Source organism: Acinonyx jubatus, chromosome A3 (assembly GCF_027475565.1).
Source record: "Acinonyx jubatus isolate Ajub_Pintada_27869175 chromosome A3, VMU_Ajub_asm_v1.0, whole genome shotgun sequence".
Taxonomy (NCBI): domain Eukaryota; kingdom Metazoa; phylum Chordata; class Mammalia; order Carnivora; family Felidae; genus Acinonyx; species Acinonyx jubatus.
The window spans coordinates 101,287,810-101,311,023 of NC_069388.1; the positions used below are offsets into that span (position 1 = coordinate 101,287,810).

Sequence of the window (23,214 nt, forward strand, 5' to 3'; positions counted from 1 at the left end):
CTGCTTTGGATCCTCTGTCCCCCTCCCCCACTCCTCAAAAGGAAATAAACATTTTTAAAACGCTACCCTTTCTTCATTTATCACCTTAAAACACCAGGAACTGACTGGTGCCTGGATGGCTCAGTCGGTTGAGCATATGACTCTTGATTGCAGTTCAGGTCATGATCTCATGGTTCATGAGTTCGAGCTCCTCATCGGGCTCTGCCCTGACAGCATGAAGCCTGCTTGGGATTCTGTCTCCTTCTCTCTCATCCCTTCCCGCTTGCTCTCTGTATCTTTCTCAAAATAAGTAAAATTAAATTAAAAAAAAAAGGCGGGGGGGGGGTGCTTGGGTGGCTCAGTTGGTTAAACGTCCAACTTTGGTTCAGGTCAGGATCTCAAGGTTCATGAGTTCGAGCTCCGCATCAGGCTCTGTGCTGACTGCTCGGAGCCTGCTTTGGATTCTGTGTCTCCCTCTCTTTCTATCCTTCTCTGCTTGTGAGTGCTCTCTCTCTCTCTCTCTCTCTCTCTCTCTCTCTCAAAAATAAATAAACATTAAAAAAACAAAACAAAACAAAAAAACCACACACCAGAAACTGAGGAGGAGACCTGGACGTGGCAGCCTAGGGCTTCCCCAGCAGGTCACAGGTCATGCCTGCTGGATCCTGCAGACTGCAGAGGACCAGAGAATGTAAACAACAGTGTTGCCAAGAAGAGAGGGATGCCTAGCTATTCCAAGTGCTGCTGCGGCCGAGTCGAGAGGTCTCACAAAACTGGGGAAAGCCTGGACCTTGCTGCAGTTAAAAATCTTCTACACAGTTTGGGGTGCCTGGGTGGCTCCGTCGGTTAAGCATCTGACTTCGGCTCAGGTCATGATCTCATAGTTCGTGAGTTCGAGCCCCGTGTCGGGCTCTGTGCTGACAGCTCAGAGCCTGGAGCCTGCTTCGGATTCTGTGTCTCCCTTTCTCTCTGCCCCTCCCCCACTCGTGCTCTGTCTCTCTCTCTCTCTCTCTCTCTCTCTCTCAAATGAATAAATATTAAAAAAAAAAAGATATCAAATTAAAAAAATAAAAAAAGAATCTTGTATACAGTTCAACGGCTGCAAGTCAGGCAAAGGCCTCCCAGGGAGGAAGTGCCAGGGTGGCCAGGTACTTGCAATACTTTTGCTGTCCAAGAGGGGCCCACAGACCCTGATGGAATTCTCACCCCCTGCCAGGCTGCACGTTCAGCCTTCAGCTGGAGGCAGAGGGACTAGAACAGGGAAGGGGTGTAGAAGAGACAGAACAGGTTACTTCCCCATCAGGGGTTAGCAAATGCCCAGAGTGTAGGAGGCAGAGAGGAGTCAGGGCTTCCCTCAGGGTGCCTGGGGGATGGCTCACACCTGCCACCACCAAACAGGAAGTGTCTGGGAACAGGAGTGCATCTGGGGCTCCCTGCCCGTTCCATTTGCTTGAGGACCACCCGCACACACACAGGCTCAGACGCGCACACAGTTTACTCTAAGAAACTGAGCCTCATGTTGCATCCATGTTGTATCAATTGGGAGACCTAGTTTTCGAGGATAGAAAGGAAAGGGATTACCTGGATGTTTAGATTCAAAAACAACAAAACTAAAACAAATGCAAAAATGAAAACAAACCATACCCACTTGGGAGTAGAGTTTTGTGGGAAAAGTTGAGCTGGAATTGGACTTCATTTTTATACCTTCCTGAGAGGCACAGGACAGGAAGCTATTCCTGTACTTTGTTAAGTCTGAACTCCACAAGTGAAGGTAAGGGGAGGGGGTGGCAGCAGGCAGGCCCTGCCTCAGGTGACAAGTGACAAGCCTGGGTTCTGCTGGCAGGACTACTGGGGACAAAGCCCTAAAGAGCGGTAGCAGGGAGCTGGCTGTTATAGGGCTCTAGGATGATACGGACAGCCCCTTCACGAAAGTGCTCTGAACGGTGGAGGGTGATCCACGGCTCCGTTCTCATATTTCGGGCTGTAATTTAGGCTTCATTTCAGCTAGAAAACAAGAACCTTTCCCCCAATGCCTTTTGTCTAGGAAAAACAGTTCTACAAAATCTGAGTTCAAAAGAACGGAAGGGAACCATCAGCAGTGATCGGGAACATTTTTGGAGCATTTCCTGTGTCCCCTTAGCTCATTTCATCCTTCCGCCAGTTCTGTGAGTATCAGAGTGGAAACTGAGGTCCTGACAGTTACCCACGGCCCCCAGGGCTCCACAGAGGCCAGGTAGATGGGACATAAAGCCCAGCTCACTGCCCACCCAGCACCCCGTTAACATTTTCATCCCAGTCCAAAGAAACTCAGGTGGTGAACCAGCTTTTTTCAGTTTTTTTACTCATTAACCTCCGGCTAGGATGCATACCAATCCAGATGCTTGGGTTAAGATTAAACCAGTGACAACCGGCCAAAGTCAAGGCACTCAGGATCACAGCTAACTAGAGATCAGGCAAGCTGCCCCCAGCAAGGAGCTGCTAACACTGTGTTTTTAAACTGAAAAATCAGATTTGGACTTTTTTCCCCCTCTAGCTAGAACAGTAAAGAGAATATAAAATGTTAATAGTGCTATATTGGGTTAATATAGTCCAAAAATCTATCTTCTTTCAATGTCTTAAGTGTCCTTGTAATGAAATCATTCTTTGACATCACAGCAAAATATAAGGCTGTTTTTTGTCAACCAAGCCCCAAGCACAAGGGCATGAGAGCTGCAGCAATTCTGTTTCTGGGTGAGCCAGCAGAAAGACAGAGGGGGAGGAGCACATGGTGAGACCCACAGGATCCTTCTTCTCCGATACCATTCACACACACTCACAGAGCATCTGAAATGGGTGGAGCAGGGCACCATCTCACCATCACGTCGTGAAAAGTGTTATCAGGAAATTAAACCCAATGGCACGCGCGCAGCTCTGGCTGAGGTGGGAGTGAGGGAAGGCCTCTTCAAAGGGGACATCTGAGCTGAAACCCAAACTATAAGAAGGAGCTGGCATAGAGAGATCTTGGGTTAGAGTCCAGCTAGAGGGAACAGCCAATGCAAAAATGCTAGACAGACGCTTATAGCTGGAGCAGAGTGAACATCAGAACTAGAAATGAGGCAGGGGGAGTGGGGAGGGGGCTCCTGGCAACTTTGCAAACCCTGGTCAGGAATGGGAAGCCACTGGAGGATTTTAAACCAGGGGACAACACAGTCCAGTTCATCTTCAAAAGCTCATTCTGGCTATAACATAGGAAGCAGCAGTTACAAATATGTGTCCATTTGCAGGTTGGAGAGGGAACCAACATCCTGGCTCAGCTTTTCTACCTGGTAGCATGTTCCCAATTCACAGGCATCTTAAAAGATTCAACCTGTTCATAACCAGCTCTGACTGGCAACTCACTGGCCCTGCTCTTCAGATTATCTGGAAATTCTTTTTTTTTTTAAATTTTTTTAATGTTTATTTTTATTTTGAGAGACAGAAACAGAGCGTGAGTGGGGGAGGGGCAGAGAGAGAGGGAGACAGAATCTGAAGCAGGGTCCAGGCTCTGAACTGTTAGCACAGAGCCTGATGCGGGGCTTGAACTCACGGACCGTGAGATCATGACCAAGCTGAAGTTGAATGCTTAATCGACTGAGTCACCCAGGCACCCCAATCTGGAAATTATTTCTAAAATTAAAATTGAAAAACATAGTTACTGTTAAATTTTAAACGTATCTGTGTTCCAGTCATCACTTTAAGAAAGTAGATCAGGGGGCACCTAGAGGCTCAGTCAGTTAAGCGTCCAACTTCAGCTCAGGTCATGATCTCACAGTTTGTGGGTTCAAACCCGCATCAGGCTCTGTGCTGACAGCTTGGAGCCTGGAGCCTGCTTCCGATTCTGTTTCTCCCTCTGTCTCTGTCCCTCCCCCACTTGTGCTCTGTCTCTCTCTCAAAAATAAATAAACATTAAAAAAATTCTTTTTAAAAAGAAAGTAGAGGGGCGCCTGGGTGGCTCAGTCGGTTAAGCGTCCAACTTCAGCTCAGGTCACGATCTCACAGTCCGTGAGTTCGAGCCTCGCGTCGGGCTCTGGGCTGATGGCTCAGAGCCTGGAGCCTGCTTCCAGTTCTGTGTCTCCCTCTCTCTCTGCCCCTCCCCCGTTCATGCTCTGTCTCTCTCTGTCTCAAAAATAAATAAACGTTAAAAAAAAATTAAAAAAAAAAAGAAAGTAGATCAGAATGACTTTATTTCTTTGCTTTTTCATTTAAGAGAGAGAGAGATAAAGAGGAGTGGGGGAGAGAGGGAAGAAAGAGAGAAAGAGGGAGGGGGAGAGGGAGAGAGAGAGAGAGAGAGAGAGAGCGAGAGAGAGAATTCCAAGCAGGCTCCACACTCAGCATGGAGCCCGATGCAGGGCTTGATCCCACAACCCTGGGATCATGACCTGAGCCAAAATCAGGAGTCTGAGACTCAACTGACTGAGCCACCCAGGTGCCCCCAGAATGACTTTTAAAAAATTATTATTTTTTTTAATGTTTATTTATTTCTGAGACAGAGAGAGGGCATGAGTAGGGGAGGGGCAGAGAGAGAGGGAGACGCAGGATCCGAAGCAGGCTCCAGGCTCTGAGCTGTCAGCACAGAGCCCGACGCAGGGCTCGAACTCACAGACTGTGAGACCATGACCTGAGCTGAAATTGGTTGCTCAACTGACTGAGCCATCCAGGCGCCCCTTTTAAAAAATTATCTTTAAAATGTGCCCTGCTTACTTCCAAAAAGCATTCAAGGCCATTGTCAAAAAGCCTGTCAGCAACAGGACAACTTCAAGTTCTCCCCAGGAAAACGTTTACAATATATTGTAATATCTGTTATGGCATCAGTTTGGGGTAAAAATGCTAATGTTGAAGGGTTTTAAAAGCCCAATTTGTTCTAAGGACTATGTTTAGCTGCATGTACAGTTTTATCATGGGCTGATTCGCTCACTTTAATCCACTTTTATATTTTTCCTCTTCTATCCTCTCCCTGGCCCTCTAGAGAGCCACCCTTTGCCTGGTTTTGCTGCTCACTGGCTCCCCCATCAGAGACTGAGCGGAAAGGAAAGATTGGAAAGCCTGATGCCCCTGGTTCAGCAGTTTCAGTTCTGCGTGTGGGTAATTCTTTGTGGGATGGTGTTTATGTGTGTGCATGGGGGCGGGCAGTCCTGGGTTAAAGTGCTATGTGAATTTTAATTATTTACCAATTCTTCTCCATTGTTATACACACACATCCCTCACCTTGTCTCTCTCTCTCCCTCTCTAAAATCTTATAACTGGACAGAGTCTAATTTCTCTCTTCCCATAGCATTTTTACTTCTGTTCTAATTCTGTCAGTGAGAATTCCATCCTTTAAGCTTTTGCAAAGTGATATACAACACTGTCACACATCTCACAGGTAAATTCAAGATAAAAAGCAAAAGGCAGAAGAAAAACAGACATTTTTCATTCTTCCTTCTGGGTGGGTTTTAGCAGACGTTTTATGATTATCTGACTAAAGCTGATTGTCAGCTACAAGAGTTTTTTGATTATGGTTTTTAAAAAATTTAGAGAAACGCTTCATTTTTAAATACCTTATAAGCACCAAAACTATCGTTTCTGTTACTTTTCCCATAATTGTCACCACGTTCACGTTCACCACCAAGACTAGGTACGGCTAGTCCTCACTAGTAGCAAAATAGAGATTTGCAGCAGATTATGAAAAGCGGGATCTGACAGAAATGCTGACGAATTTTGAAGGGTTTTGGTGGGGATGTAGAACAGAATTGTTTTAGTTCTTTGATTGGTTTGGCTTTTGATGTTTGCTTCAAACTACTATGTGGTCCCAAATTATAAATTGCATATGTAATTTAATGTATGAAACAAGAATGTTCACTGCTTAAAAATTTTTTAGTTGAGCAACTGACCTTTCAAAGGAAAACCTCAAAGGAAAAAAATTTAAGTAAATTGCCTAACTCTAATTGAACTTTCCAGGTATTCTTTAAAAAAATTCTTTGTGATTAGGTAAAAGCTATTCAGTCATGTTCATGGGCAAAAGAAACAAAAACCACATGCTGAATTGAAATAGAAAACTTTTAGCTTAAGGAAAAATGCCAGGGATGTGGCATCCCCCACCATTTCTTTTTCTTTTTGGTAAAGCCTGGTTACTCTTTCCCAGCTTAGTCAAAAAATGCCATCAGCAATCAAACTTCTAGCTTGTTAAAAACTTATTCTCCAAACAGTTGATGAAGAATGGAACCTGCCTTACTTGGCCTCTACTTATCAATCCACTATCTTACATTGGAATGTGACATTTTCAGGACAAACTCAGACGCTGTCCAAGCACATTAGATTCTGTTCAGCAATAACAGGGGTTAAAAGAATGCTTCCCCTTTGTCCAGGGCCCCCACACTCACAGGGTGTCCCTGTAAAGGGGTGCTAACATTGCCCATAAGGGCCCAGTGGGAGCAGCCTGGACGGCAGGCAGTCCCTCTCTGGCGGACTCCCGTCCCGGGTCGATCGCAGCACCAAGAATGTGACTCCAACTCCCCAGGCGGCTCGTCCCCGGCACCGGTCCCTTGGGAGATGGGGCCCGCGGCTCCCAGGACTACTGACAGAGCAGGGGTCCAACTCCGCTGCGGTGTCTAGGGGAAAGTTTTCAGAGCGTTCCCGACCAGATCTGCGACCAATGTTCCCGGGGGCTGAAAACTTGGCGACCTGCAGCGGGCCGGGCCGAGCTCCATTTCCTCCTCCGCAGTATAGGGGAACCCCTCGGCACCCATCCCCTAGCCGGCTCCACCGGGACACGCACCCACGACCCGACCTTGGCGCTCTATCAGTGAGTTGGTGTCGACCCCCGCGCTCCACGCCCTGGCACCGCCGGGGCGTGCGGAGGTGTTTGCAAACTTGCCCGGCAGCCGGGCGCGTCCCCGTCGGCGCGCCCCCTTCACCGAGCTCCGGCCGCAAGCCCCCGGCCCCCCGCGCCTGGCTCTGGGCCCCGCGCACTCACCTCTGCTCCAGAGCGCGGGGAGGAAGAACCACGACAGCAGCGGTAGCACGGCCCACCCCATCCCGGGGCAGCGCGTCTGGAAATTCTCTCCCGATCCACGGACAGATGGACGTCCCAAACCTGCCCAGTCCCCGGTCGAGCACGCCAGCTAAGCAGCCCAGTCCCGGCGGCGGGGCAGCTAGCGCCGAAGTGGCGGGGCCGCGCCGCGGGCAGGAGGCGCCTAGGGCTGGAAGGGGCGGGCCGGGGGCCGAGTCCGAGCGGACCCGAGCCAGTTAGGGTGGGGAGGGGGCGGGAAGGAGGGCAGAGAGGCGGGCCGCCGAGGGGAAGGAAGGGGACCGAGCTGGACAGCACGGGTGCGGAGGGGCGGGCCATGGGCCGAGCTGGGCGGCCAGGGATGGGGGACGGGGGTGGAGAGAAAGGGAGGGGACTGCAAGAAAGGGAGGGAATTAGAAACCAGTAGAGGGGAGGGGCGGCTGGAGGTGTGGAGTAAAGAGCAGCCCTGGCCTCTGGGCTGGCCAGGAGTTCAACACGTGTGGGTGGGAGGGAGACTGAGACAGGGAAAAAGTTGGAGACGCGTGGAGGGCTCCCGAGGCAGACCCAAAAGGAGGGTACAGCACCTTGGGGTCCGCGGCGATTCCGCAATCCAGACGTGCAAGACACAGAAAACCCTGGCAGCAACGCTCCCAGAGGCCAAGACCATCGTGGCACCGCTCCCTACTGAGCGCTCCCTGGGTACCTGGCCAAAGGTGTGGGACCAGTCTTGGCGGCGGGGAGCGCACTGCCTCCAGGGGAGCGGTTCCTGGTGATGACAGGAATTGTTTGCTGCGCCCGCCCGCGACAAGTCTGAGAGAGGCAACGCTCAGGGAGGGAGCTCCGTAGCTCTGAAGTGTGGAGGGGCCCAGAGGGCATCAGCCGAGAAAGTTAATCATAAAAGAAATCAAAGCCACTTTTACTAATAATTACAACAGTAACTTACATAAATTCTTAAAGGAAACATTTTTGGGGTTAATTTATTTTAAGTGATCCTTTTTGACCACATGAGCCAGATCATTGTCGTTTCTCTGCTCAGAACTCTCAAAACTCTCCAATGTTTCCTGCTTTCTTGCTGCAAAAGGCCAAAGGCCTACAAGGTCCTATGGGACCTGGTCCCCTATCCTCTCTGACCTCATCTCCTTACTCTGCTTCCATTTATGCTGGTTTCCTGTCAAGTAGTCCCTGACCCTGAGGCTGGCTGGCCTCTTTGGGTAGATTTGGCTGTACAGAGAGAACCAACCCAAATGGAATGGATTTAGACAGGTTATGACTTACACTGACAGCAAAAGCAAGATCAACACCATGCCAGCTCCTTGCATCCCCAGCTCCGTGGGAGGACACCAAGCCAGAGGGAGCAGCGGGTCACTCGCTGAGCAGCCAACTCTAAACTACTCCCAGGCAGTTTTACAGACTGATACTGAGCCTGCAGTTGTATCCTTCAGGGGAGGAAGCGGCATGGAGGCGAGGAGATGGAAAGTTCTGTGTTCAACTACAACTATGGAAGAGGAAGAAAAACACGTTCCTGCAGTCTCCCGCAAGAAAGGGATATGAAGTTGCCTTCAAACAGCTGCTCATCAGGCTTACCTCCTCGTGCTCCAGGAGGAACCATACACAGTCGGTCTAGACCTGGGTAAGACTACAGTCAAGTCCTGCCTACATGCCTATGCGGAGATGTGCAAGGTGGCAGGACACCTCAGTGGGGCCGTTCTACAATTTTCTTGCTATGGCTCACGTACCCTAGACACACTGCCACCCTGGGGTATTGTACCGACTGTTCCCACTGTGCACAATGTTCTTCCCCCAGACTCACACCCTCTTGGTTAACTCTACTCCTTCAAGTTTGCTCAAATCTCTTTCTCTACCTTGCATGGAACTGTTCCAGTTATCCATTTCTGTGTGACATATGACATATGGGGATAAAACAAAAGCCACTGTATTAGAGTCATGGAATCTGTGGGTCAGAGATTTGGACCAGTGCAAGGGAGATAGTGTGTCTTTGCTCTCCCATTTCTGCTGGGATCTTAGGCTCAAATGGCTGGGGATTAGAATCATCTAGAACAGGGGTCAGCAAACAACAGCCTCCCGGCCCATCACCTGTTTTTGCAAGTAAATGTTATTGGAATACAGTCATTTGTGTGTATGTTATCTATGGCTGTTTTGGTACTGTAACAGCACAGCTGAGGAGCATGACAGAGATCATATGGCCCTTTAAGAAAAAAGGTGGCCAACCCCTGATCTAGAGGCTTGCGCCCTCACATAGCTGGCGCTTGCCCTGGGATGACCTGAAGACTAGGGCCGCAGACCAGAGCACTTAATGAGGCTTCTCCATGGTGGCTTCAGTGCAGTTGGAAGTCTTGCATGGTGACCTGGGCTGGCAAAAGCAGGCATTCGTTCTAGTGAACGAGGGAGAAGCTGTCTGGCCTTTTGTAACCTAGCTTCAGAGGTCACCTAGCTCCACTTCACCAGACTCTCTCCGTGGAAGCAGTCACAACCCCACTCTCCCAGGGAAGAACCAGAGACACCCTCCCCCTCAACTCCTGATAATGGAAGTGTCAAAGAATTTGCAGCTATGTTTTTTAACTTCCACAAATAGGAAAACTTGGTGAAAATGTGGGATATCAGTTCTATCATATTAGTTTCATACATGCCATGCACCTAAATGACATTGTCATGTAATGTGTTCTTCACAGGATCAAGATATGTGAAGGGAAATGTGAGCCAAAAAGAAAAAAATCAGACTCCCATATTAAACAACTATTTCCATGTTTATAGGACCTCTGCCTATACACATTTGTGCAACTTCAACAGGGCAACACCATCCTGGAACCCATACTTGAATGCCCACTACGTGTTGTGCATTTACTAAGACTTGGTGTGTTACAGGGAGGAACCCTGTTGTTTATTCCCTAAGAAAAAGAAGGAGTATCAAGGGCCTGCAGTAGCATCCATTCAGGGGTTGGGGAAGACTACCCCCAATGACTTGAGTGTAGAAGGGCTGCGCCCCAAATGTAGTGCCATTGTGATCCCAGTCGGTAAATTGATCATGTTCAACATAACAATGAGAAGGTTTAAGACTTCCGGTTGAACTCCCCACATGAACTGTGTAGAGACTCAGTTCTCAACCAGCCCATTGGAAAGCCGTCTTATTTCTCTTTGTCCTTCTGCTACCCCCCCTCTTACCCTTTCAGCCTTGTCCCCAGATGTGGCTTGTAATTTACTCCCCCCTCCCCCCTCCAGTCTAGCACGTGGCCCCCTCATTCAGGGCAGGCCTCCCCCTGTCCACTTTTACATAGTGCAGACCACCCGATAAAGTATTTACACAGCTGGCTTGGCCTCAGCATGCTCTGAATGAGGGTGTGCTGGGAAATGGCCCCATCCCTCTTTCAGTGCCAGAGAGCCATTCATTCATTCACTATTCCAAGCTCCATTCCAAGTGTAATACCAACACCTGGGACATATGCACAGCACCTCCACGAGGGAGCCATCCCACGGCCCCTCGTGCTTGTTACAGCCTGGACTCACTCACCCAGCAGCCATTCCATGCTCTTCCAGTCCCAGCACCCTGGTTTTCCTTTGCAGAACCATGGCTCCCACACTCACGTCCCCTCATGCCCCTGAGCCCGGAGGTGGGGTTCTTCTTGCTGCCCTAAGACCATTTCCTGTCCCTCCCCTCTAAAGTCTGTGGCTTGAATGTTATGTTACCAGCCCTGTTTGCTGCAGGTATCTACAGACCCCTAGGGCTCGCTCGCTCGCTCTCTCTCTCTCTCTCTCTCTCATATTCCTTGATGATTTTATTGTATTTTATTTTTAATGTTTCTTTTTGAGAAAGAGAGAGAGAGAATGCAGAGGAGGGGCAGTGAGAGAGGGAGACAGAGGATCCAAAGTAGGCTCTGCGTTGTCAGTACAGAGCCGGATGCAGGGCTTGAATTTTCATCAACCGCGAGATCATCGTGACCTGAGCCGGTCAAACACTTAACCAGCTGAGCCACCGAGGCGCCCCTCCTTGAAGATTTTGGTACTTGCTCCACAGTCACTCCTTCACACTATCCCTGTCATAATTCTTGGTGCTTTCAGTACCACATAATGACGTTCCAACACTACGTATTCTAAGCCCCTTGATCTCTTGTCCTCCATTCAGTGTGCTAAGCAACGTGTTGTAAATAGAAATGCCAAGTTCTTGAAATTTGCAGGGGGACTGGGATGGTGCCAATAAGACAGGCAACTCAGGGGCACCTGGGTGGCTCAGCTGGTTAAGCATCTGACTTCCGCTCAGGACATGATCTCACGGTTTGTGAGTTTGAGCCCTACGTAGGGCTCTGTGCTGACAGCGTGGAGCCTGGAGCCTGCTTCGGATTCTGTGTCTCCCTCTCTCTCTGCCCCTTCCCTGCTCACACTCTGTCTCTCTCTCAAAAATAGAGTTAAAAAAAAAAAGGCAACTCAGAATACTCCAAATCTTAAGGAAAACACAACATCTTGTAGTTTTTTAGGCAACATAGATGCTGCATGGAAGGGTCTCCATTCAGTGAGCTCAACAGGTGTATACCTCTCTGGTGACTATGTTGTAGGGAAGGTAATTCACTAGGAATCCTGACTCTAACACAAGCCTACCGCTGTACTTGTATAACTGCTAAGTAGCAGGTACACAGAAATCCATTGCTAAAGAAAACTCACCAGATCAAAATCCTAAAGTTTGTTACAAAAAGAGAACACGATATAGGAACAACAATAAAGTAAGAATATGCATCACAGTTAAAGGTTGTTTCATGGTAAAGGGTCCAGAGAGGCCAGGTACAGGGTCCTTCGTCCTCCCTCTGCAAAGCATGTGGCCAGATACACTTTCTCTCTTGGATCAGGAACCACTTGGGACACCTTGGAGACAGGGAGCACAAAATAGTGGCTCAGCTGGGGATTTTTAAATTTTGCTGGTCACCTAGGCATATTGGTGAGGCATAATCAGCTTCCATAGCAGGGCCCTCTGGGGTCTTGCGGAGACCAGGTGCAAATTATCCCCCTCACTGTTTTCAATAAGCAATGCTGACAAGTTGGTACAAATCTCCTTAAACTTCCACAAACCCATGATTACAAAGGAACATTATTAATCGGTATGCCTCATGCCCTGACCAGGAGTCAGTGCCATGCAGGAACTTTAACAAAATAGCTCAGGCTAATTCCAGACCCTCACAGCACAATAGCTTTTGTAGTTGTTGCAAAATGAAATGATACATAAAAGTTTACCTTCAGCATAGTGATTATCATCGTAAAATAAAGGCATTTCTTTTTGTGGTTTATGGGGACTCTTTTGCAAGAAAATCCATTTGCCAGGCCCCAAAAACTTACTGGAAGCAAAACTGTCTAGCTCAAAAAAGGGATAGTATTGTTTAAAGATGCCCCTGAGTGTATTGAACATTGTATAAAATGGTTGTTGGGCTTTTGTAGTTGGTTGGGGGAAGTGATGTTGTGCATGTTAAGAGAACCCATTGGGTATCCTGGAAAGAGTAGAAGTGAAAGTATTTAAGTGTTACAATTTGTTATAAAAATGGGATGGTGTATGTTTTCGCGGATGTGGAAACAAACGGAAGTAGTATTATCTGGTATTTGTTATTTGTTATGGGACTGAGAGAATTCTGGTATGACACTTCATTCAGCCAGCAAGCTGAACTATGTAACAGAATGCCAAGTGCCCACTTCTTGAATTTGCTGGGGTATGATAATGGAGCATACAAAATGCTTCATTCCGTGTGCTGAACAACAGATTGGAAATTATCCAGTTCGCGTATTCGCATGTGCTGGCATTTGTGTGGTGGGGGCAGGGAAGGCAAATTCAGACTGTGTGTTTAAAAGGCTCAAATTGGGGCGCCTGGGTAGCTCAGTCGGTTAAGTGGCCGACTTCAGCTCAGGTCATGATCTCACGGTCCGTGAGTTCGAGCCCCACGTCGGGCTCTGTGCTGACAGCTCAGAGCCTGGAGCCTGTTTCAGATTCTGTGTCTCCCTCTCTCTGACCCTCTCTGTCTCTCTCTGTCTCAAAAATAAAAATAAATGTTAAAAAAAAATAAATAAAAGGCTCAAATCACCATTTGGGAAGCTCAAGTATTGGAGCATGTCAGTGACTGGCATTTGAAAGGGTGAATGACAAACTGGAAGGACCAGTGTCTGGCCCTTGCAGCTTTTGGAAACCTGAGATGACATTGATAAGATATTCTTTCGCCATGCTGAACAACATTGGGGATGTGCAAATATCCAGACACTAGAGTTCACCGAGGCACTGAAAACTGTTCTGGAAGTACAAGTGTCTGACACTTGAAGATTAGAAGAAATTGAGATGGTGGATGTAGGGGTTTGTTCAGCATGCTTCAGAACATATCATAAGCATAGAGATCTAGATTTTGTAGTCCAATGAGAAACTGAACTGATGCTGGTAAGCAACTCCATTTAGCTCCTTCAACAAAATACTAGTAGTCTAAGAGTTTTGCCTTTGTAGTTGCAGGGTAATTGAGATAGTGCATATAAAAGACTCCATTTTGCTTGTCAAAGCCATTCTGGAAGTAAGAAGTTTCTAGTTCTTGTAGTTTGTTGGCGGGATGGGGGATGGTAAGTAGATGAGATTCCATTTGCTGAACAATGTACTGAAATCACAGGGGGCTCGTTCTGGTAGTTCCTTGGGAACGGATGACTGGTGATCTGCAAGGTAGCAGACAATAGAAATCTGATTGATAATAGTTTTTGGTTGCCTGTTTGGACACTTGTACTTCTGTTACCTCCTTGCATTCTCTGTGCTCTTTGAAGTGTTTGGTTGGCCCTGGGAGTGCAAAAATGGTGTATGTGTGCATGTGTGAGTGCATGTGTGTGTATGTGTGCTGGAGCTTCTGCGTTGGTGTTTATGAGTTCCATGTTTCCTTTTGACCCTTGGCTGAAGTTGTTAAATCTAAGCTGGTAGTTCTTTTTGTAGGAATGAAAACTGAAAAAGGGACACAAGAGAGAAAATAAGTCTTTTCTTCCCCAAAGTGAAGTGTGCTAATCTTTTACAATGTCTTGTTTGTCAGTAACTCTTTCCTCTTTCTGCATCTCTCTGTCTCCTAACTTGAGGGGAAAGCTCCATGTACAACAATAAAGTGTTATTAAGTCTTAAAAGCTATGCCCCTAACCTCAGCCACAATTTACCTAGACAAGTGCTACAGCTAAGTGCACATAGCAAAATAGCTGGAGTTAATCCAGCTATTAGCTCCTTTTGAGAGTCCCCACTTGCCCGAGAGTAATTGGTCTTCCGGAAGAAACATCAAAAGAACCACAGTTGAGAACTGTACCATAGATACAGAATGGACTGGCATTGTCAACATAGACTGCTGTCAATCTGCACTAAAGGACTGGGGTAGGGTTTGCAGACTCTTTAGTCCAGAAGGAGGTAAATGCATAAGTACACTGCTTAACCCAGGAGCCACAAAACCTACTTTAGATTTAATTATAGGTAATATCCTTCTTTTAATAAGCATATTAAAAAGCTTTTTCTTTATCGCTAGCCATCAATCTTATTGCCATATTTGTTCAAACTGGAATAAGACATCCTTTAAATGGGATCTTATTCCAACTGACCCCTTGGAATTCAGAATAAGCAATCCCATAAAAGAGTGTATAGATCAGAAGCTAACAAGTAAAGAAAAACACCCAGTAAGGATTATGTTATGATTAATGATATATATTGATTAGTGTTATCTACAAAACCACTCAGAATAATGGTAGTATTGGCGAAATATTATATAAAGTATCTTTACCCAGTTCTTTTCTTTCATAGCCATATACATATATATTTTTTGCATTGTTTCAATATGAATCTGTCTTCCTTTTCACCAGGTTACAATTGGATAAATCAATTAGTAACCATGATCATGATGAAGATCTCACTTAAGTATGATAAGAGCTTTATCAAGGAACAAAGCTGTAGGTTTCTTTTTTTTTTTTTTTTTTTTGAGTTTTCAGAATTCTTTATATGTTCTGGATAAAAGCCATTAGTCACAAACTCAACACCCAAAAACAAATAATCCAGTGAAGAAATGGGCAAAAGACATGAATAGACACTTCTCCAAAGAAGACATCCAGATGGCCAACTGACACATGAAAAAATGCTCAGCATCACTCATCATCTGGGAAATACAAATCAAAACCACAATGAGATACCACCTGACACCTGTCAGAATGGCTAACATTAACAACTCAGGCAACAACAGATGTTGGTGAGGATGTGGAGAAAGAGGATCTCTTTTGCAATGCTGGTGGGAATGCAAGCTGGTGCAGCCACTCTGGAAAACAGTATGGAGGTTCCTCAAAAAACTAAAAATAGAACTACCTTACTACCCAGGAATTGCACTACTAGGCATTTATCCAAGAGATACAGGTGTGCTGTTTCGAAGGGACACATGCACCCCCATGTTTATAGCAGCACTATCAACAATAGCCAAAGTATGGAAAGAGCCCAAATGTCCATTGATGGATGAATGGATAAAGAGGATGTGGTATATACCACATATATATATATAAATATATATATAAATAATATAATATACATATAATTATATATTTTATATATTATATACTTATTATATATATATATATATATATATATATATATATATATATACATATGCTGGTATATCGTATACACGCACACGCACGCACACAATGGAGTATTACTCAGCAATCAAAAAGAATGAAATCTTGCCATTTGCAACAACATGGATGGAACTGGAGAGTATTATGCTAAGCGAAATTAGTCAGAGAAAGACAAATATCATATGACTTCACTCATATGAGGACTTTAAGACACAGAACAAATGAACACAAGGGAAGGGAAACAAAAATAATAAAAAAAACACAGGGAGGGGGGCAAAACATAAGAGACTCTTAAATATGGAGAACAGAGTGTTACTGGAGGGGTTGTGGGACAGGGGATGGGCTACATGGGGAAGGGCATTAAGGAATCTACTCCTGAAATCATTGTTTCACTATATGCTAACTAATTTGGATGTCAATTAAAAAAAAAAAAGAAAAAAAAGAAAAAAAAAGCCATTGGTCAGTAATGTGGTTTGCAATATATATATATTTTTTCCAGTCTACAGCTTGGATTTTCTTTTTCTTGACAATGTCCTTAGCAGAGCAAAAAATGTTAGTTTTGATGAGATTCAATTCATTATTGTTTTTTTTTTCTTTTAAGGATTGTGGTTTTGGTGTCTTATCTAAGAACTTTAAAAAACAGCTTTATTCAGATATAATTCACATAGCCCAAGATTCTCCTTTTTTTTTTTTAATTTTTTTTAACCTTTATTTATTTTTGAGACAGAGAGAGACAGAGCATGAATGGGGGAGGGGCAGAGAGAGAGGGAGACACAGAATCGGAAGCAGGCTCCAGGCTCTGAGCCATCAGCCCAGAGCCCGATGCAGGGCTCAAACTCAGGGACCGTGAGATCGTGACCTGAGCTGAAGTCGGCCATTTAACTGACTGAGCCACCCAGGCGCCCCAAGTTCACCCTTTTAAAGTATATAAGGGAGCCATTTTTCTATATTCATAGACTTGTGCAACAGCACCATTATTTTAGAGCATTTCATTGCCTCAAAAAGAAACCACATACCTATTAGCTGTCATTTTCTGTTCCCCCATCCCACCCTCTACCCCAACCTCCAACCCCCTGGCAATCATTAATTTACTTCTGTCTCTATAGATTTGCCTATTCTGGGTGTTTCATATAAATGGAATTATAAAATATGTGGCCTTTTGTGACTGCATTCTTTCATTAGGCATAATAGTTTCAGGGTTCATTCATGTTGTAGCACATATCAATACTTAATTCCCTTTTATAGCTGAATAATATTCCATTGTATGCATAGATCCCATTCTGTTTACCCAGTCATCAGTTGAAGGGCATTATGGGTTACTTCCACTTCTTGGCTATTATGCATAATGCTGCTACGGATGGTCATATAGAAGTGTTTGTGTAAACATACACTTTCAGTTCTCTTGGGTATATACCTAGAAGTACAATTGCTGGGTCATATGGTAGCTCTAGGTTTAAATTTTTTGAGAATCTGTCCAACTGGTTTACCAAGTGGTTGCACCATTTTGCACTCCCACCAGCAATGTGGGAGGGTTCCAATATTTCCACATTTTCATCAACATTTGTTACTGTACAACTTTTGGATTATGGCCATCCTAGTGGGTGTGAAGTGGTATCTCACTGTGGTTTTGATTTGCATTTCCCTGGTAACTAATGATACTGATCATTTTTTCACTTTTTTTTTTTTTTTTTTTTTTTTTTGCCCATTTGTTTATCTTCTTTGGAGAAATGTCTATTCAAATCCTTTGCCCAGTTTTAAATTGGGTCGTCTTTTTGTGTTGAGTTGTAAGAGTTCATTACATATCCTAGATAAATACAGATATATGACTTCAAATATCTCCTCCCATTTTATGGCTTGTTTTTGCACTTTCTTTTTTAATTTAAAAAAAATTTTTAACGTTTATTTATTTTTGAGAGACTGAGAGAGACAGAGTGTGAGCAGGGGAGGGGCAGACAAAGAGGGAGACACAGAGTCTGAAGCAGGCTCCGGCTCTGAGTTGTCAGCACAGACCCTGATGCGGGGCCCAAACCCACAAACGGGGCCGGAACCCTTGAATCATGAGATCATGACCTGAGCTGAAGTCCAATGCTTAACCGACTGAGCCACCCAGGCGCCTCTGCACTTTCTTAATAGTGTCATTTGAAACACAAAATCATAAAATTTTTATGAAGTCAAATTTGCCTTTTTTTTTTTTTTTTTTGATTCCTTAAGCTTTTGGGGCCATACCTAAGAAATCATTGTCAAATCCAGGGTCACAAGAATGTACACCTACATTGCTTTCTTCTAAATGTTTTATCATTTTACTCTTACATTTATATCTTTGATCCATTTTGAGTAACTAGTATGAGGTATGGATCAAGTTCCTCTCTTTCTTCCTCTTTTTTTTTCTTTCTCCTTCCCTCCCTCCCCACCTCCCTTCCTTCCTTCCTTCCTTCCTTCCTTCCTTCCTTCCTTCCTTCCTTCCTTCCTTTCTTTCTTTCTTTCTTTGCATATGGATATCCAATTCTTCCAGCACTAATTGTCAACAAGACTATCTTTCCTCTGCTGAATTATTTTGCAACTTTGAAAAAAAAATCAATTTGCCCCACTCTTTAAATGAGGGCTGCACATATTGTCTTCCTTCCAAAGAGTACAATATGGAAAGGGGGAACAGTAATTTCAGGTATATAAAGTAGATAAGTTACAAACACTACCTTAGCCAGGTGACACAGCTAATGATAAGTCATGTGGTTGGTATACACATGATGGGATGAAACGGCACTTTATCTCTATAAGCTTCCTCCCCCAAATCCATATCCCCAGTCTAATCAGGAGAAAAACATCAGAGAAATTCCAGGTAAAGAATATGCTACAAAATACCTGACCAGCATTCCTCAAAACTATAAAGGTTTTAAAAAACAACAAAAGAAGCTTACGGAAACACAGCATATCCTGAATTGGATTCTTTAACAGAAAAAGGACTTCAGGTAAAAACTACTGAAATTTGAATAAGGCATGGTTTTATATTAATAAGGTACTGATATTGCTTCATCAATTTTAATAAATGTACCCACCTTACATTTTATAAATGTAAAATATTAATAGAGAAAACTGTGTGGGAACTATGGGAACTCTCTGAACTAGCTTTGCAATTTTTCTGTTAAACTGTTCGAAAAAATAAAGTTGATTTAAAAATATCAATTGCCTCTATTTGTATGTATCTGTTTCTCAACTCTACACGCCCCATGGATCCAGTGTTTATCCTTTCTCCTATAACCCACTCTCTTTTTTTTTTTTTTCCAGCTTTATTGAGAGTCGAGTTGACAACTACAAACGTAATATATTTAAAGTATACAACATGATGATCTGATGTATGTATACATTGTGAAAGGATTCTTCCATCAAGTTAATTAACACATGCATCAACTCAATGATTTTCCTTTCCTTTTTTTTTTTTTTTTTTAAGTGTTCTTACGACCACTGTCCCTTTGACCAATGTAAGTCATATGGTCAAGGCCACAATCAGAGTAGAAAAGGGCTACAAAAATGGATCCTCAGCCCAACCTTCTCACTCTGTCATCTCTATGTTCATACCCACATCTAGGGGTATCTGATGCCACCAATTCCTGAGACTTTTGAGGTTTTATGATAAAATCTGGCTTAATTCTTACCTCTCCCCCATTGTTAATATTTAGTTTTCTTAAATGACTTAATCACTCTGCTGCTTTACAGCTTCCAAAATATTGGAGCTATTGTCTTTTCCCATGTACCCAATCCTCCTAAATTTCTGGGTTAAAACAAAAATCCTTTGTTGTATTTAAGTGCCATTTTGGGCACTTATTCAATGTTAATTTTACATAGAAATCCCCTCTTGTTGAATATGTAGGTTGTTTCCATTTCCCCCTGTGATATAAATAGCCTAGTCCATTTCTGTCTGCTCTCCTTTCTGTCTTCCAGAGAAGCATGCATGTTTACACTCTAACAATGCTCACTGCTCCCACCTTCACCAAAATTTGCTTTTGTTATTCATTCATTCAGTCATTCATTCATCCATTCATTCACTCATTCATTTAAGAAATACATATTTCTCATCCACTATGTACCAGGCTGAATGGTAGGTGCTGTACCGCTGTCCTAAATAAGATGGAGTTTATATTCTGGAGGGGGGTTAACAGACAAGTAAATACATTTTTAAGAAGAACAGTTTAAAAGTTTGTGAAAAGTTTTATAAAAGGAGTAAACTGGATCACAGAGGAGGACTTGGGGTACCAAGTTTAGATACGGTGGACAGAGAAGTTTTCTTTGAAAAGGGAGCATTTGTTTTTTTACTTACTTTGCTTTTTAAAACTATTTATTATGCAAAATATTAAACATTGGCAAGAGTGATTCCACTTTTAATAATGAACCTTTATGTGCCCATCATTAAGAATCTGCTATTATCGGGCGCCAGGGGTGGCTCAGTCTGTTAAGTGTCTGACTTTGGCTCAGGTCATGATCTCACAGTTTGTGAGTTTGAGGCCTGCATTGGGCTTTGTGCTGACAGCTCAGAGCCTGGATCCTGCTTGGGATTCTGTGTCCCCCTCTCTGCCCCTTCCATGCTCGCACTCTGTCTCTTCTCCTTCAAAAATTAATAAACATTAAAAAAAAAAATCCACTATTACCAACATTTTGCCAATCTGGTTTCATCTATCTCCTGCCCCCCCCCCCCTTCTTGCTTGAGTACTTTAAAACAAGTCCCAGACATACTATTTTACCCTTAATCTGCATCTTAAACTGATAGGATTTTTTTAAGCTTAACCACCATTATCACATCTAACAAAGTTAATAATTCTTTCAAATCATCTAATACTCAGTACATACTCAAATTTCCCTGGTCGAATCCAAGATGTCATTTAATAGTTGGTTTTTGGGGTCAAAAGATCAAAAAGTCTTCGGGGCACCTGGGTGGCTCAGTCGGTTAAGTGTCTGACTTTGGCTCAGGTCATGATCTCATGGTTTGTGAGTTCGAGCCCTGCATTGGGATCTCTGCTGTCAGCATAGAGCCCGCTTTGGATCCTCTGTCCCACTCTCTGTCTGCCCCTCCCCCACCCTCTCAAAAATAAATAAATGTTAAAAAAAAGAAATAAAATTAATTTTAGAAAAGTTGTCACATTGTATTTTGGTTTGTCTCTTAAGTTTTTTATCCTAGAACAGTGCATTTCTAATACTTTCAGGAATTCTCTTTATTACCTGGGATTCTTCTATAAAAAGAACTTTCTTTCACCAATCCATTAATTCTTCTGAAACAGAGATCACAGAAGAAGGACTGGATACATGCTGGATTCTTTCACTTTATCAAATTTCAGAGAAGTGAGTTGATGGACTAGGCAATCTCCAGTGTCAACCAGGAAGGTTTTGTTTGTTTAGCATCATTACAAATACACACATTTTTACATCTCTGATGTGTTTTAGTCTGTTATGATCATTATCCAGATTATCCCACTGGGCTAGGGGCATACCTTAGAGTGAGCTTCCTTATTTTTTTGCTGGTATATTGAGGCTTCTTGAATGAGCAGCCTGGGGCTATTCCTCCTTCCACACAGACTCCTGATTTTATTTTCTCTACTCCTAAGCTTCTTGAGGCTTTTGCAAACCTGCCATTCAGTTTGTCATCTCCAAGCCTCTGCTCAAGCTGATGCCTTTGGCTAAAATGCTTTCTCCTGGGGCGCCTGGGTGGCTCAGTCAGTTAAGCCTCTGACTTTGGCTCAGGCCATGATCTCATGGTTTGTGGGTTCTAGCCCCGCATGGGGCTCTGTGCTGACAGCTCAGAGCCTCGAGCCTGCTTTGGATTCTGGGTCTCCCTCTCTCTCTGCCCCTCCCCCACTCATGCTCTGTCTCTTAAAAATAAACATAAAAAAATTTTTTTAAAAAATTAAATAAAATGCTTTTTCCTACTTATGCCCTCCAACTAATTTAGGTATCCTTCAAGACTCAGGGCCAATGTCGCCGCCTTTATGTAGTTTCCCTAAATCCCCCTAGACTTGAAACTCCATTCTTTCTTCCAATGCTGTAGTAGCCCCAACAGCACTGACCACCTTCTATTGATAACTGTTTGTAACTCTGCTCCCCACAACCGTGAGTTCACTGATGGCACAGGCCTTCACATAGCCATTTTGTTTTTTGTTTTTTCTAAAACTTTTTAATGTTTATTTATTTTTGCAAGAGAGACAGAGTGCCAGCAGGGCGGGGCAGAGAGAGAGGGAGACACAGAATCCGAAGCAGGCTCCAGGCTCTGAGCTGTCGGCACAGAGCCCGATGTGGGGCTTGAACCCATGAACTGTGTGATCATGACCTGAGCCGAAGTCGGGCGCTTAACTGACTGAGCCACCCAGGTGCTCCCACATAGTCATTTTGTATGTCTCAAGTACATGGAAGCATAATAAAATAATTCCTAAATGAATGAGTCCATCCATTTATTAAACAGATTTGCTGTCTACTGTGTAATAGGTAATGATGTTTCTGAGATAATTTGTACAATTCACTGGGTCCTGGAGAAAACAGACACAGAAACAAATAAACTACAATGTTATAAGGGCATGGTAATTTTTTGTCTGTGGGTGTAGCTACATTTTCCATTTTCTGTTCCTTCTTCCCAGAATGCTCCTCACACCTCATCTTTGCACTGTTGACTCCTCATCATTTGAGTTCTCAACTAAAAGGTCCTCTCCTCAGAGTTTTCCTCACTCTGTCAGATAAATGATCTGAAGTAGCCAACAGCCAGTCCCCTCCACAAACACATCTGAAGACACAAACCAACAGAGTAAGTCAAATGTGATGGGATATACTTAAATTGTGTGATTCTTATAGACTCTAGTGCCCATTTTGCTGGAATTGTTTGCTCTCTCTCTCTTGCTGGCTTTGAGGGACCAAGTGGCCCTGTTGGGGAACCCTATCTGGTAAGGCCTCTTGGAGCTGAGGGCATCTCCAACCCACAGCCAGCAAGAGACCAAATATCTCAATCCTACAACTGTAAGCAACTGAATTCTGCCAACAACCCGAGTGAAATTGGAAGCATATCCTTCCCCAGTAGAATCTGGGATGAGACCACAGTCTTGGCCAAATCTTGGCCAAATCTTGAGTGCGGTTTTGCATGCAATCCTAACCAGAGGAGCTACTTAAGCCACACTCAGATTTCTGACTAGAGAAACTGTGAGATAATAATGTGGATTGCCACTAGGTTTGTAGTAATGTGGTTACACAGCGAGAAGTGACTAACATGTAACCATTGTGCAATTAGATTGTCTTTTTTTTTTTTTTTTTTGAGAGCTAAAGAGAAAGAGAGAGAAAATCTCAAGCAGGCTCCACACCCAGCATAGAGCCGGGCACAGACCCCAATGTGGGGCTTAATCCCATAACTGTGAGATCATGACCTGAGCCAAAATCAAGAGTTGGATGTTTCACTGACTAAGCCACCCAGGTGACCCAGATTCTGTACACAATTTACTGGTATGGAAGAAACTTTGATATTGGAGAGAGTTACACTTTGCCATGCTGGGAGACAGTTCCTCTTATCTTACACGGGGGCACCCTGTCCTTGTTCCTTTGTTAGGAAACATTGGAAGATAGAGAGAGTGTCTGTCCCCGGAGCAAAGGGCAGGTTTGTTTATAGCCTT

General features: G+C 44.2%; 1 protein-coding gene across 2 annotated transcripts in view; it reads right to left on the reverse strand.

The window, feature by feature from the left end:
* The window catches only part of MERTK (MER proto-oncogene, tyrosine kinase), a 124,830-nt gene extending 117,587 nt beyond the window's left edge, over positions 1–7,243 (reverse strand). Inside the window, exon 1 of one of the 2 annotated variants that reach the window (XM_027033727.2) lies at positions 6,950–7,243. In XM_027033727.2, coding sequence (XP_026889528.1) covers positions 6,950–7,010 — 61 coding nt within the window. In that variant the 5' untranslated portion in view covers positions 7,011–7,243. The remainder of the gene's footprint in view (positions 1–6,949) is intronic. The other variant, XM_027033726.2, reaches the window with a different exon arrangement.
* Between the last annotated feature and the right edge of the window lie 15,971 nt (positions 7,244–23,214).